Here is a 24,504-nt window from a genome sequence, read left to right as displayed (position 1 = left end):
CACTGGAACAGGCATGCACTACTGTGCCCAGTCAGAATATCTACCCTTATTTCCATCTCCAAGTAGCTAATAGATTTGAGCCACAACAGGCAAATACCAGGTTCTCATGTGTCCCTTCACGTTAGTTAAAATGGCAAGAATTTTAGAGAATCAATCTTTTTTTTTCCATAACAACTCTCTAGGAAGAATTAAAAGCTTAAAACTTACTCCATGAGGTCTTACTATTCTCACATGAAGTCATATGACCTTCGCAGCCATTCAGAATATCTACTAGTTAATACCCTAAAATCTAGAGATCTGTGCAGAAGGGAAAATATTAATCAGGGTTAATTGGGAAGAATGAGAATTATCTGCCTACATTATTTTGGGTTAAAGATAACTGTCTCCAATTTCTCCTGTTTAGTTTAAAAGATATGCATCCAAGTTGTAGAGTAGGTGTGTATATGTGTGTGTATAGATGGAAGAGGAAAAAAAAAACATGTACTTATTGTCAAACAAAACTTGCTGTGTTTATTAAGACATGATTGCTAATAACTTAAGCAGAATTGGCCCCACAAATCATCTTTCATACGCATCCTGCAAAGTTTCTGAGCTATACTGGAACAGGCTTCCTCAGTGACTCAACTGGATCTGAGGAAAAAAAGAAGAAATTATACACCTGATTTATAGCTGTTGGTCATCACAAACATGTCCTAACATTCTAATTTTGAGACAGAATTGCTGGACTATTTCCCCTCACAACTGTGAACAACTATACTGTTCACAATTCCTCCCATCTGTATGAATTCTTTTTTCTAACTAAATCTATCCACACTCCTACAGTCTCTTCTTCAGATTCTTCATGAATCTGAAACCACTAAGACCCAGTAAACAACTATGGTGAACAGGCTAACTGCAAAGGTCTACCATTATCAAGTCAAAGATGCAGACATAAGGGAAGCACGCCCAATGTTTTAAATACTGGGCCACAAAACAAATAGCCATCCACATGCCCTACTTCACATGTAAGCCACTCAGTAATCAATCTCCCAGGAAACATCTATACAGTAAGAGGCTTAAGCTCATGCAAGCCTGTAGATTTCTATTTCTGCTAAGCCTATTCTCCTCTATGGATTAAACATGTTCAGTAATTACAATTTTGATGACAATTACTGAGTACAATATTAGAGATCTGACCTCAAAAGAACAGAGGCAGATTGTTGTGATTTGGGTAAGAAATTCCCAAGGAAGGCTCAGGTCCGGCTATACAGCTCCTGCTCTATTTCCACGCCACTCCCCTAACTGAGGATACAGCAACCTAGGAGCAGAGAAACAAAGCTGAGCTAATGTGTACCTCTGCCAAGGGACAGCACTTGTGTAACCTTACAACCTGTAGCATTTATAAAATAGAATTTTCTTACTTCAAAGACTCTTTTTAGAAGTCCGAGTAATGGTGCAACCTGAAGAGGAAAAAAAAAAAAGCTTTGTAATCACCCAAAGTATCGTCAATCTGATGATGGAATGGCAAGTAGAAAGTGGCATTTCTCCTCCCCCACGGTATAATCCCTGTTTTCACTGTATTTGATGTCGGTGTAGTTTGTGGAGGGGAAGGGAAAAAAACAAATTGTTTAAATAGGGATACAGGTGGATCCACTGCAACAATGAGGGGTGGGGGATGGGAAGGGACGGGAAGGGGAAACAAAGGAGGCAACAATGCTTGATAAGAAATGTACTCATTACCTTGCTCATGTAATTATAACCCCTCTGTAAGGTATTTTCACAATAAAAAAAAGGGGGGGGGGCATTTCTAATGACTAACCATTCTCAGTAGGCAACTGGGTTCAGATTCCTCAGTCTGACATTGTAGAGGATCATAATACCTCAGATAATAGACAAAACTATTAAGTCTACTCCAAAGCATCAAATTATGATCTAGGAAATACTAATCATCAACACTAAATAAATGTGTTGTCAACCTAGTTCACTTACTAGCACAGCTAGTAAATGCTCCATAATTGTGGAATCTACAAACTGTAAAAACCAAGAATACACAGTAACTCTTCACATTTCAAAAGCAGTTTCTACATATCTGACTTTTAAACATAAATAATACCTACCTATACATCAGGGCTTTGCCTTTCTCATTCCCTATAGCAAAATATCCACTTCTGGGAGAAAAATCCATGGTTTGGGCACGAGAAATAGTCTTCTTTTTAACAACTGGGAAGTTAGAAAATACTGTACAAGAAGGAAGATGAACCTGCAGATCATAAAAAGCCTTAAGTTACAAAAGTGGGGACTCATTTTTTTTGTATTTTATTTTTCATTTTATCTTTTTGTTGGGATGTAAAAATTCATTTCGATTGTGGCATATACATGGAAGTGTTGTTCTCTGAGTATAGCAAAGTGTTTCAAAACTAAAATTTGATTTCTAAAATACTATTAAGAAGGAAGGAGGGAAAATGCAGCATCTAGCATGGTGCCTAGAGATTCAGACACTTGCTGAACAATAAGTGAATGAATAGGCTGAAGTGGCAAATCAATGACAGTACCCATTAAAGTTCTGGCTTACTGCTCATAGTAAATACTAGAATCAAACTGAGCGTTAGTGTTCACACCTATAATCCTACCTACTCAGAAGGCTGAAATTTGAAGATTATGGGTAGAAACTAGCCAGGGCAGCAAAGTCTTTTTTTTTTTTTTTTGTCAGTTGTGAGGCCTGAACTCTGGGCCTGGGCGCTGTCCCTCAGCTCTTCAGCTCAAGGCTAGTGCTCTACCACTTGAGCCACAGCATCACTTCCGGCTTTTTCTGCTTATTTGATGCTGAGTAATCAAACCCAGGGCCTCATGCATGCAAGGCAAGCACTCTACCACTGAGCCACTTCCCAGCCCATAGGGCAGCAAAGTCTTATCTCCAATAATCTACTAAGAAAAAACTAAGTGGAGCTGTGGCTCAAGTGGTAGTGGATAGCCTCATGCAAAAATTCAGGACAAAACCTAGGCCCTGAGTTCAAGAGTTCAAGCCCCAAGACTGGCACAAGGAAAAAAAAAAAAGAGGAAACTCTAAAATCTCATCACAGGAATTGACATTTTACATTATGACGTATTTGATTTTACTGAGGCCCAAGGGGGGGGTCACACCATTTTCCAGTATCTTAAGACTTTTTATAATTTTCAACATCTGATAAACCCCTTTACCTTTGCCATCTCTTCTCAGAGAGTTGAATCATGAAAATCTGATTCAGCCACTGAAACTATATTCTGATTTAGAAAGCCAAAAGCTCCATGCAAAGCCTAGACCAAGTGTGAGATGGAGTAAGGTCAACTTCTAAGGAAAATGGACCCGTGTCTAGATAAGTGAGTGAGGTAAGTCCTCATCCAATCTGTGGATGGATAAAACCTAACAAGTTATTTTACCCCTGATTTACTGAATAAGAAATTCCGGTGGTTAGAAGGGAAAAGGAAGAATGATGAAATGAGTGACATTGAATAAAGATGAATTGTATCCATAAACTGAATGGTAACTCCTTTGTACAACTACTTAAAGTATAATTTAAAATAACAAAAAAAGAAATTCTGCAACTTTGTACTACACCCAAGATTGTAGATGTGTTCATTTGAGTTTCCTACTGATGCAACAGCTTTGTTTTATATTCACAGCTTTGTGCTGGGATAACAAAACTGTTTGGATCATTATAAGCAATTGCATTTAATGATACCAACATGGTTTCACTGAGGCTTTCTGAAGCTGTTATGCCTGGCTTCTTTCCATTAGATATTATGGTTGACTACCATTTTAAAAATGTGATTTGGCTGTTACTAATGAATTCCTTGTGTGATTTTACCACAATAAAAAAAACATAAAGGCTGTCATGATTACTGAAGCAAACTAGGCAGAACTAACTATTGTGCATCTTACAGAATATATTATGTCAACAGGATATAGATCCCATGGTTTTCTGAAACTATTTACTATCATTAAATTGACAAAAGGTTAGTATGAGCCAGGAGAAAAACAGAGATTTTAAAAGCTACCTCAAATTAGAACCTCTAATTTATCAAATGACTCACTGAACAAGGAGGCAATAAAATACAAAAGCTCTATTCTTCATATTCTTTTTTCCCCAGCGGAGTACTTTTCTTTTTTGTCGGTGGTAGAGCCTGAACTCTGAGCCTGGCCCTGTCACTCAGCTCTAGCAGCTCAAGGTTAACGCTCTACTACTTTAGTCACAGCACCACTTCTGGCTTTTTCTGCTTATGTGGTGCTGAGGAATTAAACCCAGGGCACTCTACCACTGAGCCACCTTCCCAGCCCCAGCAGAGTATTTTCTAAGGAAAATCTTACACAGAATCCCAACATATCCCATAGAGAGTATAGACACTATCCCATAGACAATGATGTATGTAATACAGGCAGAAGCTTCAGCTTCTCTTTACACTAACTGCCAAAAAAAAAAACACTCTGTCAGCAGTGCAACAAAGAGTATAGAATCAGAATTATAATTCTGTCCCTTACTAACTGGGGCTTGGAAAGTTAATACTCTAAACAACTGTTATTCAACTCAAAACTGTTCTAAAGAGTTCTTGGTGGGGCTGGGAAGGTGGCTCAGTGGTAGAGCGCTTGCCTTGCATGCTTGAGGCCCTGGGTTCGATTCCTCAGCAACACATAAGCAAAAAGAAAAAAGTCGGAAGTGGCACTGTGGGCTCAAGTGGTAGAGCGCTAGCCTTGAGCTGAAGAGCTGAGGGACAGCGCCCAGGCCCAGAGTTCAGGCCCCACAACCGGACCCAAAAATAAAAAATAAAAAAAAAATTTTAAAAAAGAGTTCTTGGTTAAGTAAACAAAATATGAAACTTTTAAGTATGTGAAGCTTTTGTTGAGTAAGCAAGATAAATATAACTATCTTTGAAAAACATAAACTGATAATACAAACATAATAGTACTATATAGTATCACTATTCTAAATTCTATGCTGTTTATCTAGAATAATTGCTAAATGAAGAAACTGGTACTCTGATGAGTAGAGAACTTCACAGAGGTAAGAGTGACATAAAATGAGCTCCAGTGTTGGGCCAAAAGGAGTTAATGTAACACTACAGCTGGTATCCTCACAAAGGCTTATTTACAAGTGTGACCCCTGGATAGTGTCTGGGAACATGGGTTGTAAATACTTCTATGCAACTTTTATGCTAACACTTGGCATTCTGGTACATGTATTTTGATAAGTATTATACTAGGCACAGGGTGCTGCCAAGAACCCAAAAAAAATCTTGAGCATTACATCTCAGATGAGCATAGGTAAATGTGTAATATAATTCACTGTCCAGAGGAATCAAACATGTCCTATGTGAACAGTAAAGGTGATTCCTGGTAGGTTGCACTAGTTCCATCCAGTCTTCACCCCATACACCTCTTCCCTTTGGTCACTTTGCTTGCATTCTTTTGCTTTAATAAATTCTCAGCAAGTGAATATGGCCATACACAGTTCTGAGTCTTTCCAGTAACTCACAAACCTGAGGTGGTCCTAAGGATTCCCGACACAGGTATTTAAGAACACTGTCTAGTTATCCGAATTGAAGTAATTTTAGGTTAAGTTATTTTGAGTTTCAATTTATTTTCAAAATCTAAGTACTGCCTCCACTCTATTAAAACAGGCATTTAAAAACCAGGTAAAGAAAAGCCATATACTGATACCCTACACCAACAATACTACTTATTCAGGAGGCTGAGACTTAGAAGTATCACAGTTCAAAGCCAGGCCAGGCAAAAAAATTCATGAGACTCCATCTCTAGTTAATCAGCAAAAAGCTGAGTTGGAAGCATGGCTTGAGTGGTAGAGTATCAGCCACGAACTAAATGAGAATGCAAGGTCAAGTTCAAGCCCTGGGACCAAAAGAAAAAAAAATAGATAAAGAAAACTGTAGAGGAATGAGGTGTTTACCCTATGTTTGTTTGTTTTCTGTTAACTGCGGAGCTTGAACTCTGGGCCTGAGCTCTGTACCTCAGCTCTTCAGCTCAAAGCTAGTGCTCTATAGCACTCTACCACTTGAGCCACAGCGGCACTTCCCGTTTTCTGGTGGTTTACTGGAGATAAGAGTGTCACAGATGTTCCTGCCTGGGCTGGCTTTGAACTGTGATCCTCAGATCTCAGCTTCCTAAGTAGGTAGGACTATAGGCATGAGCCACCAGCGCCTGCCTCCTAAGTAAATTTTTTAACATATGCTGAAAAACATTTCTGAAAGTGAGGACTACCACTTAAGAAATGTTGAGAATGGACAGCTTAGCTTTCCCAAAAGAACTGAAAACAGGAAGGTGGCTCAGTGGTAGAGTGCTTGCCTTGCATGCATGAGGCCCTGGGTTCAATTTCTCAGCACCACATAAGCAGAAAAAGACAGAAGTGATGCTGTGGCTCAAGTGCAAGCGCTAGCCTTGAACTGGAGAGCTGAAGGACAGTGTCCAGGCCCAGAGTTCAGGCCACACAACAGCCAAAAAAAAAAAAAAGAACTGAAAACAGAAAACTGGTGGTTAATTGTGCCAAAAACTACACTACTATTAATTTCTACAAGAGTGACTAGTCACGTCTAATAATAATCTACTGTTCTGAAGTCACTATTATGACTTCATTATGTTTTTTTGCTTAAATTTTGAAGTTATCAATGATAAAGGGTAAAGAAATATTACCAATCTGACAGCTTCTTTCATTTTTCTTGAGGCTATTGCCAAGATTTCTGTAGTGGGATTGAAGGTCAGAGAAGTAACACCAGTAACCAGATTCATTATAGCTTTTATTGGCTTTGGATTAGTTTCTTGGAGACAAGAATCTTGATTGTATATGTTTACCACTCCAGAACTAGAACTGCAAAGACAACAGGAAATAAAAGTATTTTAAAACAAGTAAAAGGGCTCTCACAACCTAAGTGAACACAAATGTTAATCCACAAACTGGTGTTAGGAAAAATAGCATGTTAAGGAGAACCCAGCAACTAGATGGTTCATGGCAAAACAAATTCTTATCAGTTCCACTCCAGTCTTGCAGAGCTCTTAGATAACTCAGCTTCTGTCAGCTTATGCCCACCTTTAAAATTAAAAAAAGTACAAAAAAAAAAAAAGCATAGAATCTCTATTATATTCATTCCCCTGATAAGTATCTATTAAATGCCAACTCTATGCCAGGCAGTATTTTGAGTGCTTAGGACACAATGTTGAACAAAAGAGATCAAGATCACCATTCTCACAGTCTATAATGCTTACTGCCTATCATCCTAATGTGTGAAAAGCAACTGGCTTTCCCCATTGACAGCTCCTCCTTCCTTTACTGTACCTGTAGGAATGTGCAAAGTAGTGGTGAACAGCAGTAAAAATAGGAATACTACAACCAACTGTTACAGAAATTATCTACTCCGTTTATTTAACTGTTTACTAGCAAAGAATAGTAAAAGCAAATCCTACCTAGTGATTTAATAATGTTAGTAAATCACTTATAAAATCAGTAACATATAAGAACTTTATATCAACATTTTTTGTCTCAATGTAATGTTATGAGCATTAAAAAAATAAGGCACAGGGCTGGGAAGGTGGCTCAGTGGTAGAGTGCTTGCCTTAAATGCATAAGGCCGTGGGTTCGATTCCTCAGCACCACATAATCAGAAAAAACTGGAAGTGGCACTGTGGCTCAAGTGGTAGAGGGCTAACCTTGAGTTGAAGAGCTGAGGGACAGCACCCAAGTCCAGAGTTCAGGCCTCACGACCGACCAAAAAAAATAAATAAGGCACATAATTCAGACACTGAATTAAAAGTATCTTACTATCTTAGCCCACTGTTGCTATAACAAAATATCTGAACTAGATCATATATATGTGATAGAAATTTATTTCACACATAATTTTAGAGACATAAAAGTCCAAAAATCAAGGCTCCAGCAGTCAGTCTAGTGGGGGCTGCTCTGTATTTCCAAGATGGGAGCCTCATTACTACGTCCTCCAGGGGGCCTTACCTGCCAAAAGGAACTGAACACACTCCCTCAAGTCAAGCCCTTTTCTAGGGGCTCTAACTATTGCCAACACACAAACAAAACGTTAAGAATTACTTAATGCTTTAAAGTTTTCCTATTACTTATACATATACATTTTCTCACTTGATTCAAGTAACTTTTTTTCTTTTATTTTTGCCAGTCTTGGGGCTTGGACTCAGGGCCTGGCGCTGTCCAGGAGCTCCTTTTGCTGAAGGCTAGCACTCTACCACTTGAGCCATAGCACCTCTTCTGGCTTTTTCTGTGTATGTGGTACTGAGCAATCAAACCCAGGGCTTCATGCATGCTAGGCAAGCATTCTACCACTAAGCCACATTCCCAGCCCAAATAACTACTTCTTAAATAACTCCTGAACCAAGGGTAGACAATCCACCAACAGGTTACAACTAGGGTGTTCTGTATACAAAGATTTTCCCAAACAGGAGATGGCCATTAATTAGCCAGAACAATGTCTCCTATGAACTGGGACAAGGAACTACCAGCATGTAGTGATTATGGTAGGAGCTGAAGCTGAAATACACAGAAGCAAGATGTAATGGCCTATGTCCATAATCCTAGCCACTGTGGATACACACATAAGAGAGAATGATCACAGTTTGAGGGCAGCCTAAGCAAAACATTTGCAAGACTCATCTTGGAATGGCAGCATACACCTATCACCCCAGCTATGTAGGAAATGTAAATAGAAGATATGGTCCAGGCTGGCCAAGACATAAACCTAATCAAAAATAACTAAAAGCCAGGCACCTATGTAATCCTAGTAATCCTAGCTACTGAGAAGAGGCTGAATTCTTAAAATTGTGGTTTGAAGGTAGCCTGGCAAGTCTGTGAAACTCTCAATTCCAATTAACCACTAGAAAACTGGAAGTGGCACTGTGGCTCAAAGTGGTAGAACACTAGTCTTAAGCAAAAAAGCTCTGGGACAGTGCCCAAGCCCAGAGTTCAAGCTCCACAACCAACAAAATAAATATATAAAAATAACTAAAAAAGAGCTAGAGCCTTGGCTCAAGTGGGGAAAATCTCTGCCTACCAAGTGCAAAACCATGAGTTCAATAAAAAGTATAACCCAACCAAGACATGTACAAAGGACACATTATAATTTTTTTCATGCTCCTAATACTACTATACTACTTAGAGATGCTAATCAGTGGTTTGGTAATGCATCTTATGACTAAAAATGTTTGTATAAAGTGCTAAGGATCTAGTCCACAGTAAGTATCCAATACCTCCTCTCTCAATCAACTAGGAAAGAATAAAGCCATCTTTTTCCCAATGTAATAACCACTTTCTTCAGTAATAATAAAATATTTTAGTTATATCATTTTTTTAAATATCTACAAAAATAAAAAATGCTATTTCCCAAGAACATAAGGAGATCCCACTACCAGAGTGCTAAAATTGCTATAATTATCTTTAAGATTTAAATCTGACTGGGTACTGGTAGCTCATCCTTGTATCCCTCACTACTCAGGAAGCTGAAATCTGAGAATCAATGTTCTATGACAAACTGGGCAAGAAAGTCCTTAAGACTCATCTCCAATAAGCCACTCAGAAAAAGTCAGAAAAGGTGCTATGGCTCAAATGGTAGAGCACTAGCCTTGGGCAAAAGAAGCTGAGGGACAGACCCAGGCTCTGAGTTCAAGCCCCAGAACTGCCCTCCCCCTCCCCGCCCCCCCCCCCCCGCAAAAAAAAAAAAAACCTTAAATCTGAAGTTGATTTATTCTACCTCCTCCTCAAGAAAATGAAAATAGAAAGAAAACAAGATGAGACCAAATGGGTATTTTAAATATAGGGAAATACACAATGATTTAAGGGTAATTTATTATTTTCTTTGCTAAATATCTGGAAAACATTTATTAACATGGCATTATTAAATTAAAATATAAATTAAGTTATATGAATATGTAATTTTTATAAGTAGACATATTAAATGCTGCATCAAGACAAAGCAAAAGGCTCACCTGGGTTTACCAGAATTGTTCATACACAAACTTTCTCACTGGCACAATGATTTAGGTGTCATGAACCTCTACTCACCCACAAGCAATATACTGTCCATTCCTTGATGTGGCAATGCTTAATGCACATAAATTGCCTTCATCAACAAATCTGTTAAGGCACCTCCTAGAGTTCACATCCCAAATATAAACTTCACCATCCCCTGAAGAAAAGATCCAAAGAAAAGCTTGGTTAATTTTGCTTTAAACCTGAAAGTCAAGTGAATTGACCATGTTTATAGGCCTAGTTAATATCATGGACTACAAAAAATAATACTCCTGCTTCTAGAAAATGGACTACAAACATTTACTATAATGCTGAGGATCGAATCCAAGTCCTTGAACATGCTAGACAAACATTCTAATCGTGAGATACATCCCCAGCCCCTACAAAAATTTCCTGTGAACTTACACAGTTTAAAAAGTCCATCCAAAGATTACAGTTTAAAAAGTCCATCCAAAGAAAGGACTTTACTTTTTTCTCTTTTTGTTGGTTGAGGGACTTGAATTCCTCCCTGAGCTCTTTTGATCAAGGCTAGCACTCTACCACTTTGAGCCACAGATCCACTTCTTGTTTTCTGGTGGTTAATTGGAGGTAAAAGTCTCAAACTTTCCTACCCAGGCTACCTTTGAACCATAAGCCTTAGATCACAGTCTCCTGAGTAGCTAGGATTACAGGCACAAGCTGGGCTAATAGAAAGGATTTTTCACTTAAAACAACAACAAAAAAACATGATCCTCAGATCTAGGAAGAACTGATCCAGACACAAATAATTTACCATTTAACTTAGAAGATATATTCACTTTTTTAATCTTTCCAGGTCATTTCAATAACAAGGAATGCTACTAGTGATAAGCATAAATAATTTAGAGAAAGGAGAATTATGTGGGCAAGATAAAGATATTAAGCTAGGTGTCAGTGGCTCACACCCGTAATCTTAGCTATTCAAAGCCAGCCCAGATAGCAAAGTCCATGAGACTCTCACTTCTAATTAACCAAAAGAACACTAGTCTTGAGCAAAGAAACTCACAACAGTGCTCAGGCCCTGAGTTCAAGACCCAAGACGTGCGCACGTTCACACACACATGCACACAAACATGCACGCACACAGGATATCAAATACGAAAAGACCACAAATATTTATATGTAAGCAAAGACCATCTGTGAAAATCAGTCCTCATTTCATTTTTTTCTCTCATCCAGTTGATTCTGACAACCCTCCTCCCTAATCCATTATCCACAGCTGTGATAACCGTACAGCCACCTCAAAAATGGCTCCTCGTTCCCTACTTATCTCTTCCTTTTCTGTAAATACTGTTCCAAAGTTCACCCTTCTGTATATGTTCCCTTATTCCCCACTTTAATGAGCTCTGAGCCAATTTCAGTTCCAACTACTTCCTTGACAAATCAACTTCCTCAGGCTGGGCAAAGAATAAAGGTTAAGCAGCAGTGAACATGCTAACACTGCATGTTGAAGGTGGCTAGTTCTTCAATATTACTATTTGTAAATGAGGAGGAAAATGTTATTGTAAAAAAGTTAGCCGGTGGCTCACGCTTGTAATCCTAGCTACTCAGGAGGCTGAGATCTGAGGATCACGGTTCAAAGCCAGCCCGGGCAGGAAAGTCTGTGAGACTCTTATCTCCAATAAACTACTAGAAAACCGGAAGTGGTGAAGTAGTGCTGTGGCTCTAGCGGTAGAGCGCTCGCCTTGAGCTGAAGAGCGCAGGAACAGTGCCCAGGCCCAGAGTTCAAGCCCCACGACCGACCAAAAAAAAAAGTTAGTTATAAAAAGTTAGTTATAAAGTGAAATCTCATCTTCTAAGGAAACTTAAAAAAAAAAAAAAAAAAAAAACCAAGTCATTTTTAATTAAATTTGACACAAGACACCCAAACTTCTGCTTCTCTTTTCATTAACTTACCAGAAGAAGTATATATTTTCTTACTATCTGAAGAGAAAGTGCATGCTGATACTCTTCCATTAATCTTCATGCTACCAATCAGCTCCTTGGTCTAAAATAATACATATTATTTACCAAATGTTAGTGAACTGTTCTCTAGTTTCTAGAAGTTAATTTTAAATCTTTTTCTGACCATCAAGATTTTCTACCAACTGCCCACAATTACTCCGCTAAGTACCTCTACTATGAAGATTCAAGGGTACACAGTTAGGGTTCAAGATTGTCTTTAATCCTGATATACTAATATCTAACTCAAAAGGAACAAGAGAACAACTAATAATGCTTTACCTTCATTGACAGTAAATGAGAATATCCAGCAATACCATTTATGAGCAAGAATGATCCATCTGGGGAGATTTCAAAACGTCTCACTACTTTCTCTTTCAAACCTATTAAAGGAGATGAATCAATTAAAATAAGGTTAACGTAAGTTTCAATAAAGTTATCACCTTCTTACAACTGAGTTTACCTTTTAAAATGTCACAATGTTATGAGTGAGCAAAATCCTAAGGATCACCAAAAAGGACCCAAACAAAATGCTTGGTAAAACTGTCGTAGTTAACATTCACCATTTTAATTGTAAAGCACAGATTCAGTTCTTCAGATAGTAAATATATCAATTTTCCAAATGTAAGTAGTAATGCACTATAAGAATAAACGATAAACGCATCAGAAATACTTCAGAATTGTAATTGCAACCTTGAGACTCCCAGCTAAATTCATATGCACATTAATGTCTAAGAAACCCAGGCTCAAAGCACAATTAGATAAACGAAGAACCTACTAAGAAAGGATCATGAAAGGTATTAGAGAACACAGTGAAGAGTGCAAATAATAAAGATAAGCACCATAAATGTTTAAGTTGGCCTTATTCAGTCAATGGCAAGCAGAAATATGGCTGTAAAAAGCTACCCTTGTCCTTTTAGAGACACGTGCATTGTAACAAAACCGCCAGTGAGCTGTGGCTTGTGCCAACACTACCTCCCAGATTTATGATAATAACTCAGCCAACCTCATTACAATGGCATTGGTCCCCAAAAGAATCATGAATGAAGTGTCACTATATTTTGTGGTAACAGTAGAAGAATACAAAAGAATGGGTAAGGTTGAGAGCAAATAAATCTTTACTGATAAAAATAGTTTATTTTTTACATTATTTTACTCTTTATAAACAAAAAAAAAAGACACAAAGCCAGGCACCAACCAGTGGCTCATGCCTGTAATCCAAGCTACTCGGGAGGCTGAGATTTGAGGAGCATGGCTCGAAGCCAGTCTGGGCAGAAAAGTCTGAGATTCTCTTTTTTTTTGGGTCCAGTCGTGGGGCCTGAACTCTGGGCCTGGGCACTGTCCCTCAGCTCTTCAGCTCAAGGCTAGCGCTCTACCACTTGAGCTACAGCACCACTTCCGGCTTTTTTCTTTTTGCTTATGTGGTGCTGAGGAATCAAACCCAGGGCCTCATGCTTGCAAGGCAAGCACTCTACCACTGAGCCACCTTCCCAGCCCGTCTGTGAGATTCTTATCTCCAATAAACTACTAGAAAAAGCTGAAAGTGGTGCTGTGGCTCAAGTGGTAGAGTGCTAGCCTTAACCACAAAGAGGCTCAGAGACAGCGCCCAAGCCCTGAGTTCAAGCCCTAGGACTGGGAAAAGAAAGACACAAATACCTTGAAGTATAAATAAAAGTTACAATAAACCACAGAAACAGATGATGTAATTCCTATCTATCAACGAAGTGAAGCATATGTCCAGAAGCTACAAGCCAGGTACATCTAACTCTCTCAGTTGCTAACTTTACAACCAAGAATCTGCAACTGCATTCTAGGGTGATATATTTGTAAATTATGATCATGCTGTAAATGCTTAAGAAAAAAGGCCAGTTCGCAAGGCGCCGGTGGCTCAAGCCTGTAATCCTAGCTACTCAAGAGGATGAGATCTGAGGATCTCGGTTCAAAGCCAGCCCGGGCAGGAGAGACCGTGAGACTCCTATCTCCAATAAACCACCAGAAAACCGGTAGTGGCGCTGTAGCTCAAGTGGTAGAGCGCTAGCCTTGAGCTCAAAAGCTGAGAGACAGCGCTCAGGCCGAGTTCAAGCCCCATGACCGACCAAAAAAAAAAAGAAAAGAAAAAGAAAAGAAAAAAGGTCATTTTTTATTACCTTCATTTAAATACATTAGCTCAATAAAATGACATTTTTCCAAATGTTGTAACTAACACTCTTAAGATTCCTCTGAGGTGAAAAAGTGGTCATAATTATTGTTAAAATGAACTCAGCTTAGTGGGGTAGGGGGAACTGGTTGGAAGCTCAACAGAAATCTTACCTCTCACTTGATGCACAGGAACTAACTTTCCAGCTAGCATATCATAGACATAAAGAACTTTGCTGTGAACACTTGTGGCTAAAACCTCTTCTCCATTTGCAGTAAAACAAGCCTTATAGATTGGAAACCTATCCAAATAGATGCTCTGGATTTTAGGATTTGTTTTGCCATCAACCTGTAAGAAAGTACAAAATGTTGCTCTTGGTTTTTTGTCCATAGACTCTATATGCTGGCAGTGAAACTATCACATTACAAGCCTTCCCTTACAAAGCATACCTGAAAGAGTGAAATAGAATTATCTAACCCAGCAACCATCACCACCTGAGCACAAGGGTGGAACTGAACTGAAGAAATCCGAGCAGTGGTAGGCCGTTCAGCATTGGCATGCTGGCAGTTCTTCATCTGTAGAATAATAAAGCAAAAATTTTATCAACTCAAATAATGTAGTGTAGAGAAACAAGCATTATGATTACAATAGAAAAGAACTGAATGGTAGCCAAAAGCTACAACTCTGGCACCAACTACAAGTCTCTTCTTTACAAGTATCCATGTTTACCACCTCTCCAATTACGGGATTAATAATCATTAAGACAGATCCTTTTGTTAAGGCACAAATATGAAATGCTCCCCCAGAGACTCATGTGTCCCCAGTGGTAGTGTTGAAAACTGTAGGATATGGGGCCTCGATGAAGGAAGTAAGGCACTGAGAACATGGCCCTGGGACTAAAGTTTGCCCTGGTTTTCCTCTTTCCTTTTCTCCTTTCTGGCTACTATGACATGATCGACTTTACTCCATGTTCTCCAAAGTATATGAGAGTCCATCTCTGGTTTGTCAACAAAAAGCAAGGCTGAAGTCAGGCACCAGTGGCTCACGCCTATAATCCTTAGCTACTCAGGAGGCTAAGATCTGAGGACCAAGGTTCAAAGCCAGCCCAAGTGGCAAAGTCCATGAGACTCTTATCTCCAATTAACCACCAGAAAATCGGAGGTGGCACTGTGAGACAAGTGGAAGAGCATTCGCCTTGAGCTGAAGAGCTGAGGGCATCACCCAGGCCCAGCATTCAAGCCCCACGACCAACAAAAATAAGTAAATAAATAAATAAAGCAAGGCTGGTAATGGTGCTGTGGCTCAAGTGGTAGAGCGCTCCCCTTGAGCTGAAAACCTCAGGCCCAGAGTTCAAGCCCCATGACTGACCAAAAAAAAAAAATGTTGTTTCTTTATGGCTGAGAATGTGGCTTAGTGGTAGAGTGCCCTGGGTTCATTTCCTCAGTACCACATAAACAGAAAAAGCTAGAAGTGGCACTGTGGTTCAAGTGGTAGAATACTAGCCTTGAGCAAAAGAAGCTCAGGGACAGTGCCCAGGCCCAGAGTTCAAGCCCAAAGACTGGCAAAAACAACAACAACAAAAAATAAAAAGAAAGCAAGGCTGGACACATAGTTCAAATGGTAGAGTGCCAGCCATGAGTAAGCCAGCCAAGAAGGCATGAGGGAAGCATAATGTATACATTTGTTTGGAACCAGTGATTTATGTTAACTACATTTTCAATGGAGGTGAGTTCACTCTGTGAAGAACTGAATGAGCTGTGCTCTCTGTCTCTTAGTAACTTAGCAAAATCTAAAACATGCCATTTTATAGTGCGGGGGAAAAAAAGCTGTTAATTTGAGATATGTAATTGAAGCACTTTACTCTGTAGGCACTTAAATACCACAATAAATAGCAGAAGTTAAAATGTAAATAGCATAAGCCACTTCATGCCTATAATCCTACTCAGGAGGCTGAGATCTAAGGATTGAGGTTCAAAGCCAGCCCAGGAAGGAAAGTCCATGAGACTCTTATCTCCAATTAACCACCAGAAAACTGGAAGCACTGTGGCTCAAGTGGTAGAGCACTAGCCTTGAGCTGAAGAGCTCAGGGACAGTTCCCAGGCCCAGAGTTCAAGCCCCATGATTGCCCCCCCTACCCCCCCAAAAAGTATTATCTAAAGTGGTACTTGAACAGAGACCAAGCTGGCCACTAGCAACACTTAATGGACAGACTGGAGGAAAAACATGGACAAAAGTTCACAGGTAAAAAAATAACCCAGCCTGTTTTAAGGAAAATAAAAGATTTGCATGGCTCTAGCAGAGAACAAAGAAAAGGAGATGTGGGCAAAAGCTAGATCAATCAAGGCAGTGTAGACTATGATAGGAATTCACAGGGTTCCAAAAGGCAATGAAAAGTGGCATGGTCAACACTTGGCTACTGTATGAAAAATGATTTAGAAGGAGGCAAAGTGTTAAATATAGAGGCCAGTCACAAAACAACTACATGGGCCAAGGAGATGACAGCAATATGGTGAGGATGCTACCAAGGGAAATGCAAAGAGATATGCAAAAGGAGAAACTAAGTATGATTCAGGTTTTACTTTTTGATCTTTTTTTTTTTTTTGCAAAAACAGAAGCAAAAAGAAAAAAAAAACTAACAAATATTTACCGAAGTAAAAAGCACAATTAATCTTACACATATCAGAAACCCATACATACTGTGAAGCTGAATAGATCTCAAAAATAATTGATAAGTCTCAACTTCACCAACTCTCACCTTCAAGATTCCTCTTGGAAGAGAAGTTGATGTGGATATGAAATTCCCAGTCCTCTGCAACAGATCATCTTCATCTTCTTCACTTTCATCTAAGTCAGGGAAAACCATAAAGCTAACTTTAGAATAACAGTCTTTTACCTTATCTCAAACTACTCTATTTCCAACTGCAATTCCCCTCCTGGCCTTCTAAACTCAACCACCTTTTTAAAGTTCCACCTGGTAAAAGCAAAACAGCAGAACACATTTTAAAGGAAAAGACAATGATGACTTAGCATTTAGCATACATAGTTAAAAATCAAAGCTTGACTCAAATAGAAGATTAACACACAGATGGTGACTAAAGATGAAGTGAAACATGCAAGTTTAAATAAAGCCAGCAATTTCATTTAAAAAGAGCAACTCATAATTATGTCAAAATTAGCAATGGGAAGAACAGCAGAGCTAGCTTAACACCATAAATGCAAAAGAACTAAGAGTAAGAGATCCGTTGACTAAAAGATCACAGTCAGCAAAATGTATAACCTAACTTCAGAAAGCTAACAAGGCTTCTTGTCCCCTAGACATGACTGAAAACAGTACAAGAAACAGCTGAGAAGTTGAACAGACTTCTTTAAACCCTCATGGAGCTAAGAAGGCTACAACTAGCACCACCAAGCCCTCTAAGCTTCTTGACAGAGGTCTGGTAAACTACCAGGCTTTCAATCAAGGCCACAAATGCTACAAGTAGGATTATAGGTAAAGTAAAAAAAAAAAAAAAAAAAGCTTCAAGAACTGAAATCTGGCTTTAAACCTTCACAACTCCTCACTGGAATAAGATGCTCTGAGATTACTAGTATTCCCTACCCAGTCACACAAACTATTATCCTACCTCTAATTAACTTTTCATATGCAATGTTCAGCACTCAGTGAAATATAGTAAGGCCAATATTAGTATTATAATTTGACTGAAAAACCAAAGAAAAAAATGCACAGGTTTCAAAATAATAAAGAGCCATCAAACTTTTTGGGGAGGGAGATTGAAAAATTAGGGGTAGAAAATCCATTTTTTTTTTTTTTTTGCCCAGAGTCACTTGGACATGTGTAAATTCATATGTGGGCCATACAAAATTATCAATGCAAGCAGACAATCATGGGCAGCTGACAAGAAGTATATGTCTATCCCATCAGGTACCAAATTCATGGGCATCATCTGTCCACCAGGCAGCTATTCCTCATCTCTGCCTATACTTCCCTCTAAGAAACAACAGACTTCAAAATCTGAGCATCAGCAAAAACAAAACAAAAAAGGCCTCTTGAAATACTAGATTTTAAGGAGCATAAGAAAACTCAAATAATAACAGAGTAAGTAAAGAGACTAACAAGTCATCAACTCACCATCTGAAGATGTTTTCTGCTTACTAGTCTCTGCCCATGCAGGTACTCCTCCCATAGCATGCTGAAATCTAAACAAAATATTGAGAAACAAAACAATGCTGTGGTAATCTTCATGTTCATAGATGTGGATATATAAAATATATAAGCATCCTTGAGAGTATGTATAGAATTTCTACCAGTCACTACCTTTAAGAACAAAAGTTCTCTTATTCATATAGAGCCTATGTTGAGAACTTTCATGAACCTCTGCTCACCTAAAGTAATCTTGGCTATAGAACATCTAGACACAAATCTGTTGTTAAATTTATGTCTAGATATTTGTCTTATTTGCTCAGAGAAACACAAATGTTCAAGACTAAGTAAAGAAGTCTCTTTGTGGTTACAAACTAATGCCAGAGTACATGAAATTTGTAATAGATTAGTGAGAATAAACAAAGCTTCATCATGTATCATTTAAATAGGTGCTTTCCACCTGAAAAAACAAGCGTTAACAGTTGTGCTAAAAGTAGCTAGAAGAGATCAGAGAGTCATTTTTAATTCTTTAACACAGAAGTACAAACTAACCAGGTACCAGTGGCTCCTATCTATAATCCTAGCTACTCAAATGGCTGCCATCTGAGGACAGAGGTTCAAAGAAGTTCCAAGCCAGTTCAAGAAGAGTCTGTGAAACTCAATTTAAATTAACCTTCAAAAATGCCAACCATAGGCAAGTCTCAATGATAGAGAGCAACAGCCTTGTATAACAAAGATCAGTGAGAGCATGAGGCTGAATTCAAGCCCAAATAATATTAAAAAAAATTAAAAACCCTCCAAACACAGCCACTAGCTATAAACTACTAGAAAAATGGACAAAACATATGAAACTACTTTCAGAAATTGGACAACAGGCATTAGTGTACTGAGCACTACAATCCCCAGAAAATTTCCCAACAGTATTAATGCCTGTTCACACTATGTCCATTTGTTTTGTTTTTTTCTTTTTAATTTTCCTGAACAAAACAGCTCTGGGAGAGTTCAAGCTTGGGGGTTGGAGGTGGGAACTAAAAATGTAATCAAAAATGATGCTATGCTGCTATAGCCAAAGACAAAACAAAGGTAAACTACTGGATATAAGCCAGTAAAAAGTGATACTTACTCTTCTTTGAGTCTCTTTTGAAGCTTATCTTTTGAGAGTTTAGTTTCTGTGGCATTTTTCATCATATCTTTCCGAAATCGATTTTTCTTCATGTCAACCCTGAAAAATAACAGCAAAATTTAAGTAAGTGGTTCACACCTGTAATCCTAGCTACTCAGGAGGCTAAGATTTGAGGATTGCAGTTCAAAGCCAGCCCAGGCAGGAAAGTCTATAACACTCTTATCTCCAATTAACCACCAGAAAACTGGAAGTGGCGCTGTGGTACAATGCCTGCCTTCAGCTGAAGAGCTATGGGGCAGTGCCCAGTCCCAGAGTTCAAGCCCCACAACTGACAGAAAAAAAAAAAGTTAAGCAATTTTAAAGTCATCATAAATTGATAGTCCCTTTAGTATTTTCCAAAGCATTTAATGGAACAATATTGATTATGACTGTAAGATATGGTGGTTGATGGTGTAGCTCAAGTGGTACAGTGCCTGCCAGGCCGTAAGTTCAAAACCTCAGTATCATGTAAAACATAAAAAGATTATAAGATGTGGAATATCTCATATGCACACTCTCTATTCTTTTTCTTTTGGTTCTCTGGTATTCCAAATCATAGTTACTGTCTAGAAAGCTAATATTTCACAACACTCATCATAACTTACCTAGAAATATTCTTCAAAATAAACCCCAAGTAAGAATAAGAGCTCAATACACAAAAAGCAAACTTTAAAATAACTATAAAGAAAAAATTTGCACAAAGGTTGTCTCTTTATGATAAAGGACATTTCCCAGTTATAAATTATAAGTTATCACAGATCATAAAAAAAAATATTCCAGGCACTGATGACTCACACCTGTAACCCTAGCTACACAGGAAGCTGAGATCTAAGGATCGCAGTTCAAAGCCAGCCCAGGCAGTAAAGTCCATGAGACTATTATCGCCAATAAAGTACTCAGAAAAGACCAGAAGAGACTCAGGGACAGTGCACAGGTTCTGAGTTCAAGCCCCAGAACCAACAAAGATAATAAACATTTTAAAGAAAAACAGTAAGTTGGGTGATAGTGGCTCGTGCCTGTATTTCTTTCTACTTAGGAGGCTGAGATCTGGGGATCAAGGTTTGAAGTCAGCCCAGGCAAAAATGTCTGTGTAACTCTTTTTTTTTTTTTTTTTTTTGGGTCCAGTCGTGGGGCCTGAGCTCTGGGCCTGGGAGCTGTCCCTTAGCTCTTCAGCTCAAGGCTAGCACTCTACCACTTGAGCCACAGTGCCACTTCCGGCTTTTTTCTTTTTGCTTATGTGGTGCTGAGGAATCCAACCCAGGGCCTCAGACATGCAAGGCAAGCGCTCTACCACTGAGCCACCTTCCCAGCCCAGTCTATGTAATTCTTATCCCCAATTAACCACCAAGAAGCTAGAATGCAGCTTAAGTGCCAGAATGCCAGCCTTCAATGAAAAAAGCTAAGGAAGAGTAGCCTGGTGATGAGTTCAAGCATCATTACTGAGGCAAACAGACAAACAAGAACCAAAAGGATGAGGAAGTTTCAAAGATTAGACTATCTTTTTTTTCTCTTTGTCAGTCCTGGGGCTTTAACTCTGGGCCTGGGTGCTGTCCCTTACTTAGCTCTTCAGCCCAAGGCTAGCGCTGTACCACTTCAGCCACAGCGCCAATTCCAGTTTTCTCGTGGTTAATTGGAGTTAAGAGTCTCAGGGATGTTTCTGCCTGAGCTGGCTTTGAACAGAGATCCTCAGATCTCAGCTAGGGTTACAGGCGTGAACCACAGGCTGCATTCAGAGAGATCAGACTATCTTAAGGACTGAACTGGACACTTTCCAAGAAGGTAAACTGGTATGCAATCTAGCAGTATTTATCAGGAACCTTAAAAGATATCTGTGCTATATAATCAATTAATTCTATCCACAAAGAATCTTAAGGAATAAGAAAAAAATGTTTATGGAAGTGGCACTGTGGCTCAAATGGTAGAACACTCACCTTGAGTGCCCAGGCCCAGAGTTCAAGCCCCACAACTGAAAAAAAAAAAAAAAAAAAGAACAGCTGCTCAGGAGGCTGAGATCTGAGAATCGCAGCTCAAAACCAGCCAGGTTAAGAGAGTCCATGAGACTCTTATCTCCAATAAACCACCAGAAAACCAGAAGTGGCACTGTGGCTCAAGTGGTAGAGCACTAGCCTTGAGCTTAAGAGCTCAGGGACAGCACCCAGGCCCAGAATTCAAGCCCCACGACCAACCAAAAAAATAAAAATGTTTATTTTTGAAGATATTTACCTCAGTACTAATGTAATACAAAATATTTATCCAAAAACAGCTACATAAATTATGATTGATTCATTCAAGGGCTACAATAACCATTTAAAATTGCATATAGTTTTTTTTTTACATGAGATGCTTACAAAGTAACTTCAGGCAGAATGTCAAAATATCAAGTATACAGTACACACTGTATACTGTGAAATTACATCTGTGTGTGCAAGTTTTCTTTTAAGCCTTCAGCTTCAAGCATCATATACTAGAAATTTTATGTGCACCATCTTAACCCCAACAGCCTGTTACTATTATTTATGCTGATTTTGCAAATTAAAAAAAGGTGGATTTTCAAGCTTGTCCATGCTGTTTGGAACTGGTCAATTAACAAAAAAAAGGCAAGCTCAGCACCAAGACCAAACTATGTCCTCTTAAGAGCTAGTGTACGTCGTACAGAAAAGACCAGATGGGCCAAATGCATGGTTCAGTGGTAGAATGCCACTCTAGCAAACCCAGATAGGGAGAAACCTATATCAAAGGTTAACAGAAGTTCTCCCTCAGCATGGAATGATGAACAACCTTTTCAATAATCATACCTTTTTAAAATATGAGTAATTTTCACCACTTGCTGCAATTTCTCATGCGTGATTTCTAAGTTTCATTTCATTGATGGAATCAGTTCATGGGAAAATGACTATATAAATTCTAGAAGGAACAAACAACTTACATTTCTTCATCTTCATCTTCTTCATCCACCCAAACTGGTTTCTTCTGGGGGGGAAAATTATCATGTGCTTCATTCTCCCCTTCAGAATCATCCAAGGTTCCACCATGTTGAGTCTACAGAAAAACAAAACACATTCAAGCTCTGAGTTTTTCTTTTTTTTTTGGGGGGGGGGGGGGGGAGTCCAGTCGTGGGGCCTGAACTCTGGGCCTGGGCACTGTCCCTCAGCTCTTCAGCTCAAGGCTAGCACTCTACCACTTGAGCTACAGCGCCACTTCCGGTTTTCTGGTGGAGCTAGGAGTCTCACGGTCTCTCCTGCCCGGGCTGGCTTTGAACCGCCATCCTCAGGTCTCAGTCTCCTGAGTAGCTAGGATTACAGGCGTGAGCCACCAGCACCCGGCTTCCTACCTCATATTCTTAGGTACATCTCTTTTCCATTGTTCTTGACTGTGGTTGGCCCCCATATCCTTGAAATTTTATACCAAAATATGTAATCTAAATCCAAACCATAGAACCCCGATAAAGTGATCTGGGGCTTCCCCCAACCCACATGACAGTAATGTCCTATAGCTGTTTTAAGCTCCTTCAAATACCATCGGCACAGTCCCAGTTGCACATTTTTCCAGTCCTTCTCCCAACTACACACAAAGAAGGTTATAGACATCAGCAGATACCTGCTAAATGTGTATTAATTTAGCAGAGGGAGGCAGTAATTCTGCCAGACTGTCCTTGGCCATTCAATCTACAAACTTCACACACCTCCCCTACACAAACTATTTCCCTTTCCTAAAAGTTTTACTTTGTTCTCTCAGCACTTGCCACCACTTTTATCTGCTTTACCTTGCATCTAGATCATTACTGGTTACAAAAGCTCCAAGAGAGCAGGGAGATTTTTTGTCGTTGTTGTTAGTTATGTCCATTGCTGGGTCTCTTCCAACGCCTAGAATCTCTACGTTGGTGCAAAAGCCAGATACAGAATAAAGCGAATGACAGAGAGCAAAAATTTAATTTTAATCGCGCCGGGTATTGCCCGTTGTCAGGAAGCGTTGAGTTTTGGCATCCAGAAGCTTGAGAATACGTACCAAAAGACATACAATTCTCAAAAAATGACGTGTATATATATATATGGGTGTGTGTATACATATATACGTATATATATATATATATATCGTGATCACGCTGGGGACGGGAGGGGGAGGTTTAAGATGGTCAAAATGCAGATTCCCAGGCCGGAACTCGGGGAAGCTCGGGCGAAGAACGGCGGTAGGTGATCCACCCCACGACTGCCCGGAGTTCGCTCGGAAGATAACGGAGCTGACTGTCAAAGGCGCTCTCCGCCGGAATTTTCCAAACACAAACGAATGAAGTATGCTGCGGAGCGCCTGCAGCGGTACTACCAGCAGCTCGGGCCGCTCGGGGGAGGGGGGAAAGCGCGGTCCGCACCCGCCCAAACCCGCACCCGGCGCCGCAGGCGGAGTGCGCGCGGCGGAACCCCCACCCCCGGCGTCCGCCTTCCGGCCTCCCCCCACCCCCTACACACACCTGTGCGCTCCCCTACACACGCGCACACACGCGCACACACACCTGAGCGCCCGCCGCCGCCGCCGCCGCCGGGCAGCCAGGCTCCGCCCCCGGGGCCTCACCGCCCACCGCGCGCCCCGCCGGAACGCGCCCGGCCGCGCCGAGGCCCCCCTCACCTGCGAGCCCCGCAGACGCCGCAGCAGCGCGCCCTCGTCTTCCTCCACGTCGCCGAAGACCAGCTCCTCCAGGCACCGCTCCTCGGCCGGTATGTCCTCCTCTAAAGTCTGGCGGTTCCGCTGGCGGAGCCGGCGCTCTGCCTCGGCCGCCGCCGCCGCCGCCTCGAGGGCGGTCGCCGAGCTCGACTGGGCCGGAGGTGTCCGCTGGGATGAAGAAGGGGCAGCCTTCCGGGGCAACCCGCCCCTATCCAGTCTGGCTCTCCCATCTGGCTTTCTTTGAGTCTTCCGGTCAAGCCTGGTGCCGGCTCTCCGGTCCGGTTTCGTACGGTTTCTCCGTTCGGGCGGCATCGCTGGGTTGGAGAAGAAACGCAGGCGCACACGTGGAGTCCCCGCCGCGCATGCGCGGAGGCGTCACGCCTGCCGCAGCCACCGCTGCGGCCGCCGAAACCCTGAGGGACCGGAAGAAGCCTGCGCA

The 24,504-nt window shown here is 40.4% G+C and overlaps 1 protein-coding gene across 2 annotated transcripts; it reads right to left on the bottom strand.

Moving 5' to 3' along the window:
• Positions 1-484: 484 nt before the first annotated feature.
• Positions 485-24,504, bottom strand: Utp18 (UTP18 small subunit processome component). Of its 2 annotated transcripts, XR_006146750.1 has the most exons (15): positions 24,030-24,504; positions 22,336-22,448; positions 19,371-19,469; positions 18,236-18,303; positions 16,862-16,950; positions 14,556-14,681; positions 14,280-14,454; positions 12,252-12,352; positions 11,925-12,015; positions 10,044-10,167; positions 6,659-6,833; positions 2,097-2,239; positions 1,401-1,439; positions 1,177-1,297; positions 485-630 (listed from the first exon to the last, which is right to left on the bottom strand). XR_006146750.1 is itself a non-coding variant. In XM_042674008.1 (14 exons), the coding sequence occupies exons 1-13, from the start codon at positions 24,375-24,377 to the stop codon at positions 1,415-1,417; spliced, it is 1,677 nt and encodes a 558-aa protein (XP_042529942.1). In that variant the 5' UTR covers positions 24,378-24,503; the 3' UTR covers positions 485-630; positions 1,401-1,414. The 2 variants fall into 2 exon arrangements, 1 of the variants encoding a protein (XP_042529942.1); XM_042674008.1 differs by lacking the exon at positions 1,177-1,297 and having other exon boundaries at positions 24,030-24,503.

The sequence above is a fragment of the Dipodomys spectabilis genome, unplaced genomic scaffold (genome assembly GCF_019054845.1).
Source record: "Dipodomys spectabilis isolate Male_0828 unplaced genomic scaffold, ASM1905484v1 ptg000018l, whole genome shotgun sequence".
NCBI lineage: Eukaryota > Metazoa > Chordata > Mammalia > Rodentia > Heteromyidae > Dipodomys > Dipodomys spectabilis.
Note: the sequence above shows the minus strand (reverse complement) of the source record. Positions and strands in the feature narration are given on the sequence as shown.